This window comes from Carettochelys insculpta, chromosome 32 (assembly GCF_033958435.1).
Source record: "Carettochelys insculpta isolate YL-2023 chromosome 32, ASM3395843v1, whole genome shotgun sequence".
NCBI classification, from domain to species: Eukaryota; Metazoa; Chordata; order Testudines; family Carettochelyidae; genus Carettochelys; species Carettochelys insculpta.
In genome coordinates, this window is record NC_134168.1 from 6,671,931 (window position 1) to 6,681,524 (window position 9,594).

The following is a 9,594-nucleotide window of genomic DNA, read 5'->3' on the forward strand; positions in this document are numbered from 1 at the left end:
GTTATTATTAACAGCTGATAAGGCAGCCTGCTCCTTCAGCAGACCCTAATATTATTCTTAAGGAAATGACTCAGTTACAGTTTGGGCAGAAAGGCACCTGTGCAAGTTTGATGCCCCCTAGTGACATGACAAGCATCCTGGCTCTGTGGTTAGGAGTACACAAAAACGTGAGTGCCTATTAATGAACAAAGTCTTTGCTGGCAGCAGGAGATTCTGGGCTCCCCTAGGCTAAGCAAAACTTCGGTTTAGTACCATGATATTTACAGTCTAAAATAAATACATGATTAACATCTGTAGTCCAGCACTCTCTCTTACAGTAATATCCATAATCCAGCATGATTTTTTTGTCATGAGTGTGGCCAAGTCTCCTGTGAGCCCATAACATTTGTTTAAAACCAACTGTCCTGGCTCTCCGGGTTCTCTCCTGTTATTTTTTTTTAATATACACCTAAATGTCTTCCAAGAGACAAGTAAGCACTGGAAGACCTGGGCATGCTACTAGACAATATCAACCTCCTATGACGTAGCAAATTCTCTCATTGGGCACAGGACAGGTCCTGAGGGTGCCAGCTAGAGATGTGCAACCTCTACTAACATCCAAAAATTTCATGTCACCTTCCATGTTATGTGACCAGTGTGTAACCTCCCTTTGTTTCTAAGATCTTACACACAACATCGTTGTTTATTGTTCAGTCAGGACATCATAGATTGTACCACATTGGGAGGTATCTAATAAGTGGAATATACTCATGTAAATCTCTAGATTTTAGTAAGCTAGCAACAACTTTTCCAAGAAGGTCCGAGCTATGGTCCCTCTAGCCTTGTGTCCTGTCTTCTGACGGTGGCCAGTGCCAGGTGCTATGGAGGTGATGAACAGAAATGTACAATTTCAAATGATCCACCCCCCTGGTGTCCAGATCCAGCTTCTGGTGGTGGCAGATTTCAGGATTTCAAGATCTGAGATCAGCTCAGAGGTCACAGAAAGGAGCAACACAATGTTTGTGTTCTTTGCCTAGCTGCCTCCCTGAATAGGATACAACATAGACTCATAGGACTGGAAGAGACCTCAGGAGGTCTTTATGTCCAGCCACCTCCTGAAAGCAAGACCATTCCCAACTAAATCATACTAGCCAGGGCTTTGTCAAGCCAGGACTTAAAAATCTTTTAGGAATGGTGATTCCACCACTGTCCTTGGTAATCCATTCCACAAGATCACCACCTTCCAGGTGAAATAGCTTTTCCTAATATCCTTGCTAGACCTCTCCCTGTGCAACTTGAGACCATTGCTCCTCATTCTGTCATCTGTCTTCACTGAAAACAGCTTTTCTCCACCATCTTAGTCATTCCACCTTCAAGTAGTTGAAGGTTATTATCAACCCCCCCACACACATACACTTCTGTAGACTAAATAAGTCTAAATCCCTCAGCTTCTCCTCATAAGACACCAAAATTTGTTTCCTGCCCTCCTCTGGACTCTCTTCAATGTGTCCTTATACTGTTTGTAATGGGGTCCCAGATTTGTACACAATAGTCCAAACATGGCCTCACCACTGCTGAATAAAGGGGATAAATAAATCACTGGCCTACACCTGCTGGCAATGCTCCCACTAATGCAGCCCTATATGCTGTTAGTCTTCATGGCTACATGGGCACATTGTTGATTTAGGTCTAGTTTCTCATTCACTGTAATGCCTAGGTCCTTTTCTGGAGAAATACAGCTTAGCCAGTAGGTCCCTAACCTGTCTGGGATTCTTATGTGATAAGAGAAGAACTCTGCACTTCTTCTTTTTCAGCCTTGTCAGATTTCTGTTGGCCTAATCCTCCAATTTATCTATCCCATATGCTGACAGATGGATGTCATGGCAAAAATAAGAAACCAAACCAGCGTGCAGGAGTTCATTCTACTGGGCTTTCCCTGCACTTGGCATTTCCGGATGTCCCTTGCTGTGCTGTTTTGCGTGACATATGTCCTAGCAATCATAGGGAATGTGTCCATCATTGCCTTGGTGAGGACCCACCCTCAACTCCACACCCCCATGTACTTCTTCCTCTGCAATCTCTCCTTCCTGGACATCTAGTTTACCACATCATGTCTCCCCAAGGGCATAGGTGTCATGCTGGGCACAAGCCAAACCATCTCGTTCACTGCCTGCCTCATGCGGTTGTTTGTTCTCCTTTCCTTGGGTGGCACAGAATGTTTCCTCCTGGCCGCAATGGCCTATGACTGCTATCTGGCCATATGCCACCCATTGCGCTACAGCGTTCTCATGAAAAAAACCATCACTGCTCAGCTAGCCCTTGCCTCTTGGCTGGGTGGGTTGCTGACTGTCTTTCTGCTGACACCTCTAATCTCCATGTTGTCTTTCTGTGGTGCTAACGTTATCAATAATTTTTTTTGCTTCATGGAGTTTTGGATCACACTTTCCTGCACCAACACACGTATCATTCAGCTGACTGTGTTCATTCTCTCATCCCTTTTCATCATCGTCTCATGCACAATAACCTTGGCTTCCTACATTTGCATTATCTCCACCATCTTGACAATCCCATCAGCCCAAGGCTGGCAAAAGGCCTTATCCACTTGCTCAGGCCACCTCATTGTGGTGACCCTGTGGTTCAGCTCCTGCATTATTGTTTTTGGCAAGCCTTCGACAACGAGCATGCTAGATTTGAACAAAATTTTCATCACCTTTAACACTATCATAATTCTGCTATTGAAGCCTTTGGTTTACACTCTATGGCTACGTCTACATGTGAACCCTACATCGAAGTAGCCTATTTCGATGCGGCGACATCGAAATAGGCTACTTCGATGTATAACGTCTACACGTCCTCCAGGGCTGGCAACGTCGATGTTCAACATTGACGTTGCGCAGCACATCAAAATAGGCCCTGCGAGGGAACGTCTACACGCCAAAGTAGCACACATCGAAATAAGGGTGCCAGGCACAGCTGCAGACAGGGTCACAGGGCGGACTCAACAGCAAGTCGCTCCCTTAAAGGGCCCCTCCCAGACACACTTTCACTAAACAGCGCAAGATACACAGAGCCGACAACTAGTTGCAGACCCTGTGCATGCAGCATGGATCCCCAGCTGCAGCAGCAGCAGCCAGAAGCCCTGGCCTACGGGCTGCTGCACATGGTGACCATAGAGCCCTGCAAGGGCTGGAGAGAGAGCGTCTCTCAACCCCCCAGCTGATGGCTGCCATGGAGGACCCCGCTATTTCAATGTTGCGGGACGCGGATCGTCTACACGTTCCCTACTTCGACGTTGAACGTCGAAGTAGGGCGCTATTCCCATCCCCTCATGGGGTTAGCGACTTTGACGTCTCGCCGCCTAACATCGATTTCAACTTCGAAATAGCTCCCAACACGTGTAGCCGTGACGGGTGCTATTTCGAAGTTGGTGCCGCTACTTTGAAATAGCGTGCACGTGTAGACAAGGCTTAAGAAACAAGAAGGTGAGCTTTCAGAAAAACATTTAGGGGAGCCTGCAGTGGTTTTAGAAAATCTTTGAGTTAGTAGAAACTGTAGTATAAAGCATCTGCTCAGTTCAATACTATGCAGATTTAAGTTTTATACCTTTGAGTCATTGCTGGTTAGAAGTCTCATAACTTTCCTTAAGTTCTGAAAGAGATATTGCTTGTATAACCCTTTTACTTAATAACGTTTCTTTGTTTTATAGATGTAACTTTGTTCTATATAGATATATTTTGTTTCATAAGCTTTGTTTCGCAGTATCTGCTAAGTGTATGTTCAGTATTATAAGTTCGTAAGAAATTGTTTACAGATATCATATGTCTGTAAGAAATCCTGGCTGTTCCTTTGTTAAAGAAATTGCTTTTTCTGAATTGAGCTTTCTTTTGTATGAGTGGGGAAGGTGGAAGTGTGGGAGTTTTTGCAATAGAAGCCAGCCTGTCTGGACAACCAACTGCCAGCAGCACCTTGATGATGAAAGAATAATAGGAGCTGAGCCCTGCAAAAGAATCCACCCAAGAAAGAGAAGGAGGACCCATCAAGAGAAGATCAATGTCCTACCTTCTGTTAGCAGATGACTCAAGAGCATGCAAGTTCTTGGACTTATACAGCTTTCTGGGGCAGTTGGACAGGACAAATGCCATTGGACAGGAACATATAAGAACGATTAATTAAAAGACACAATGTCAAAAGTGAAAGGCCAAAAAGGTGACGTTTAAAAAAATGCCATAATAAAGCCTAAAATTAAATGTGTGCCTCAAATTTAAAATATAAAGCCATAGAAGCAGGAGCACAAATTTACAAGCTTGGCTAAAGAGGGCATTACAGTTAATGGAGATAGGCTGTTCTCAGTAGTGATGGACAGGAGAACAGGGAGCAATGGCCTGAAGAGGGGGAGGTGTAGGTTAGATATTAGGAAAAATTATTTCCCCAGGAGGGTGGTGAAGCATTGGAATGCTTTACCTAGGAAGGTGGTGGGATCTCCACCCTAGAGGTTTTTATGTCCTGACTTGACAAAGTCCTGGCTGGGGACGTTTAGTTGGGGTTGGTCCTGTTTGGGCAGGGGGCTGGACTCAATGACCTCCTGAGGTCCCTTCCTGCCCTAAGATTCTATGATTCTATGAAAAAACAAAGTGAAAGAAGCAGTTAGAGGCCAAAAGGTGCCCTTTTAAAACAGGTCATTTGTAAAAGTATAACAGGGCAGGCCAAAAATTGCAAGAGCCACTAGCCAAAGACTCATAAACTAAGGCCAACTTTTTTCAAGTAGATGAGATCAGTGAATCCTATTAAGCAAATCTGCGGAGCCACTGCAGTGTTCCGATCGTAAAGGAGCACTCAAGAAATATCAAGTCATTGCAGAGGAGCTCTATGAAATCTTTTACGAAGTCCTCATGGTAGAAGATGTTCATACCCCTAAGCTGTACTTTCTAGCGTTAAAAATGTGAGAAATTGTGAAGGAGCTTATCCGTCAAATTGCTCAGCTACTAACTGGGCATTTAACTTATTGCTTAAAGCAGGTTCTGTACCAGATGACTAAAAGACAGATAATGTAATGTCCATTTTAAAAAGGCACGAAAAGCGATTCCGCCCCTTACAGGGACCAGGAAACTACAAAGAAGTCTCCAGGATCTTGACTGGTGTGGAGAGATTGAGCAAGACAGTATTACTTACTCCTTCACCTAACACAAGAACAGTGTCCCCATTCTAAACTACCTAACTATCGGTCTATCTATCGATCGATCTATCTGCGTATGGATGCAATACATATTCTGTTTGATTCTCTGTATAAAAGGGAGAGTGAATGGAGGGAAAATTGAATTGACCGAGAGGACAGCAACATTATGTCGTCTGAGCCAAGACTTTTACCCAGGCATATTTGTTACCATGAAACAGTAGCTTGGTGTGTGGGCATTATTGACACTAAACCTGGCTGAGCCTTCACCACCAACCAGGGTGTGTGGTCTTTATTTTATCAGAAATGCCAAGGTCTACCGAATCAAATGCTACAAGTTTCACTGGTGCAGTTAATGCAGGAGTTGCTGGCACAGTACAGGAGAAAAGTAAATACACACCAAAGCACTGGCAGATGCCTGATCTAGCGTCATGGTGGCATTTTCAATGGACAGGTTGGGAATTAGTTGGCCCAAATACCATTGCCAATGCTGTGTAACATAGCCCTGCCCCATGTTCTGCATAAGAGGGCCTCCAGCAGGCCCCTGCAAAGGTCAAAGAGAACAGAGATATGCCTCTGTACTCAGACCTCTTTAACCCACGTATCAGCTCTCCTGGTTTCTAAACCAGTGGTTCTCAGCCAGGCTTCCAGGATCTCCTGGGGGATTGTGAGCAGGTTTCAGGGGATCTTCCAAGCAGGGCTGATGTGAAACTTACAGGGACCCAGGACAGACCATTAAACACCCACCATCAGGGTCCTGAGCAACTTAGCCTGGGGTATGGAGTCTGGGGACTCGCCCTGGCATTTGGCACTAGTTTTTATATGCAGAAGAACAGTTATTGTGGCACAGGTGAGCCATGGAGATGTTATACCAGGGAGTGGGGGGTGTGGCTTAGAAAGAAAAAGGCCAAGAAACCCTGTCCCAGAAGCCCTCTCTTCTGCCACCCCAGGACAGGATGGTGGAATTTGCTTGTCATCACAAGTGGTCAGCGATGACAGGCATGTACCTCTCTCTGCTCACTGACTGTCATCGCATCACCATGATGAGGGCCTGCTGACTGACTTCAGCGGTGAGTTACCAATCCTCTGCGGGGCTGAACACAAGGATAACAAATGAATCAGGCACACTGAGCAAACTCAGAGAATGAGACTATTGGAAACAACACAGGAAGCAAAGAGGCACCAGAACAAATCTATAGATGGAAGAATTGAGGACAATAAGCAGGATTTTCTAAAAACAAAGTTATAGATAGATAGATAGATAGATAGATAGATAGATAGATAGATAGATAAATATTTGGACACTCTGTTTGTTTAGCAGAATGTGTTATTTCCTCGAGGGATGTCTGGGACTTTCTGCTGTAATGAGACATCCCCAGGGTGATGGGGAAGGGAGGGAGGTGTATAAAGGAGTCTCCCTCATACAGCCCATTTGAGTTGCAGTTCATTAGTAAGGTAGGTGGGGTAAGGGCAATCGGATGGTGATGGAAAGGGATTCTACGATGAGATGAGATGCCTGCAAACGTTAGCAGAGTGTGGTGGTTTGGGAGCAGTAGATTGTATTTATATTAAAGCCAATTCATACTAACCCAAAAGGGCATGGACTTCCCTTAGGAAGAGGAAACTGAATGCACAAACACATAACGGGAGCTAAGAGGTGGTACTGCTATAAAAGGTCTCGGGGGTTATGGTGGACCGCAGACTAAACAAGTAAGCAATGTGCATATAATGGCACATATCACTCTGGGGTATGTAGACCAGAAAGTGGTCTGAAAGGTGTAGCAGTTTATTGTCTCAATGAACTTGTCATCCACGAGACCTACCCTTGTGACCTCTGTTCAGTTTTGATTGGCACACACTAGGAAAGGTGTGGACAAATGGGAAACAATCCAGAATAGAGCACCACAAATATTTAGGAAACTTGACTGATGAGGAAAGGGTTAATGGGCCGGGCATGCCCAGTTTTTGAAATAGAAGGCTTAGAGGAACATAGACGATGAATCTCCAAAAGTATGGGTTACTCAACATTGAACAGGGTTTAAATGGTCTTTTTGTTCACTAGAAGTTGCAGGAAGGTTGGGTATCTGCAAAAGCTTCTAAGGGCGATGGTGGTTTCGCTTTCCTTGGAGGTGTTTTCAAAAAGGGTTGGAGAAACAGTTATCAAGGCTGGTTGAGGCTTCCTTGTCCTCCTGCAGTACAGGGTGCTGGAACAATTGACTTGTTGAGGCAATTTTCCACCCTACAGGTCTACGATTCCTTTACAAGGAACTGATTCTTAATAACAATGTTCAAGAAACTAAAAGAGTGTTACAAGGAGGAGGGAAAAAATGTTCTCATCCACCTCTGATGATACGACAAGAAGCAATGGTTTTAAAATGCAGAAAGGGATGTATAGGTTGGACATTAGGAAAATGTTCCTAACTGTGAGGGTGGTTAAGTACAGAGAAAAAAAATGCCTAGGGAGGTTGTGGAATCGCTGTCACTGGAGATTTCTCTGTCAGGGATGGTCTAGATGCTGCTTGGTCCTGCCATGAGCACTGGGAACTGGACTTGATGACCTCTTGAGGTACCTTTAAGTCCTCTGGTTCTATGAAATGTCTGCAGGATCTCTAATAAATTAACTTTAGCTATTCACTAAGTCAGTAATTTAGCTGAGGGAAATAGAAAAGAATATATATGCAGTCAGCTGGCTTGTTCATTGTTCCAGCTCCCTGAAGACAGTTGGTGTAGCAGATCTTGAAAATACTACCCAGTGTTATGTGCTGAAGGCTGGAGTATTGCTGTCTTAGAAAAGCTGGCCAGGTTGCTCAGTGATTTTGTCCTTGGTTATTATTAATACCTAATAAGGCAACCTGCTCATTCAGCAGACTCTGATGTTACAGGAAAGGAAGTGCCAGGGTTACAATTTGGGGAGACAGACACTCATGTGACTGCCCTGTCTCCAGGGTTACCAGTATACACAGGCATGAGTGCCTACTAACAAAGATTACCTGTGTTGTCAGCAGGTTTTTCTTGGTTCTCTTAGACTAAGCAAAGAGTTTAGATGCAGTACCCTGATATTTGCTGTGTAAAACAAAGTATGTATTGAACTTCTCTAGTCCAGCACATTTTCATCCAGCAACATCTGCAATCCCACATGATTTTAGTTAGCCTGATGACCACTGATCATGGGTGTGGCCAAGTTTCTTGTGATCCCATAAGATCTGTTTAGTGACACCCGTTCTGACTCTCTGGGTTCTCTGCTGTTATTCAGCTCTAGTTTGACACTAAATGTCTCCTAAGATCCCAGTAAGCAGTGAACATGTTAGTAATACTGCCAGACAATATTGACCTCCTATGGTCCAGCACATTCTCCTCTTCGGCAAGGAACAGGTCCTGAGGGTTCTGGGGCTCTGGACTTCTCCTTGTTAAATTTCTTGCTGGTTTTTCTTGGCCCAGTTCTCCAATTTGTCTATCCCATGTGTTGACAGATGGATGCCAGACCTGAGACAGAAGTGAGAAACCAAACCATCATTCATGAGTTCATTCTACTGGGCTTTCCCGGCACTTGGCACTTCCGGATGTCCCTGGCTGTGCTGTTTTTGGTTGCATACGTCCTAACGATTGTAGGGAACGTGTCCATCATGGCCTTGGTGAGAACCCACTCTCAGCTCCACACCCCCATGTACTTCTTCCTCTGCAATCTCTCCTTCCTGGAGATCTGGCTCACCACATCCTGTCTCCCCAAGGCCATTGGCGTCATGCTGGGTACAAGCCAAACCATCTCTTTCACTGCTTGCCTCCTGCAATTGTTTTTTCTCCTCTCCTTGGGTGCCACAGAATGTTTCCTCCTGGCTGCAATGGCCTATGACCGTTACCTGGCCATTTGCCACCCATTGCGCTATAGCACCCTCATGAACAACCGTATCATTGCTCAGCTGGTCCTTGCTTCTTGGCTGGCCGGGTTCCTGGCCATCTCTGTGCTGGTTGCTCTAATCTCCAAGTTGTCATTCTGTGGTGCTAACGTCATAAATCATTTTCTTTGCCAAATGGAGTCCTGGATCCCACTTTCCTGCATGGACACACATGTCATTGAGATGACAACGTTCATTCTCTCATTCTTTGTCATCATCGTCTCATGCACGATAACCGTGGTCTCCTACATTTGCATTATCTCCACCATCTCGAGAATCCCATCAGCCCAAGCCTGGCAAAAGGCCTTTTCCACTTGCTCAGCCCACCTCACTGTTGTGACCCTCTGGTTCGGCTCCTGCATTATTCTTTTTGTTAAACCTTCGGCACAGAACACTCTGGATTTCAACAAAACAGTCAACATCTTTAACACTATCATAACTCCCCTGTTAAATCCTTTCATTTACACACTAAGAAACAAGGACGTGAAGGACGCCTTAGGACAAACATTCAGGGGAACATTCAGTGGTTTTAGAAAAGCTTTGAGTTACTAG

At 44.8% G+C, this 9,594-nt stretch overlaps 1 protein-coding gene and 1 pseudogene across 1 annotated transcript; both read left to right on the forward strand.

Annotated features, from left to right (window-relative positions):
• Positions 1–1,859: 1,859 nt before the first annotated feature.
• On the forward strand, positions 1,860–2,774 carry LOC142004820 (olfactory receptor 6F1-like; annotated as a pseudogene).
• A 5,845-nt stretch (positions 2,775–8,619) lies between these two features.
• Positions 8,620–9,594, forward strand: LOC142004821 (olfactory receptor 6F1-like). The gene has a single exon (XM_074982508.1). The coding sequence runs from the start codon at positions 8,620–8,622 to the stop codon at positions 9,592–9,594; it is 975 nt and encodes a 324-aa protein (XP_074838609.1).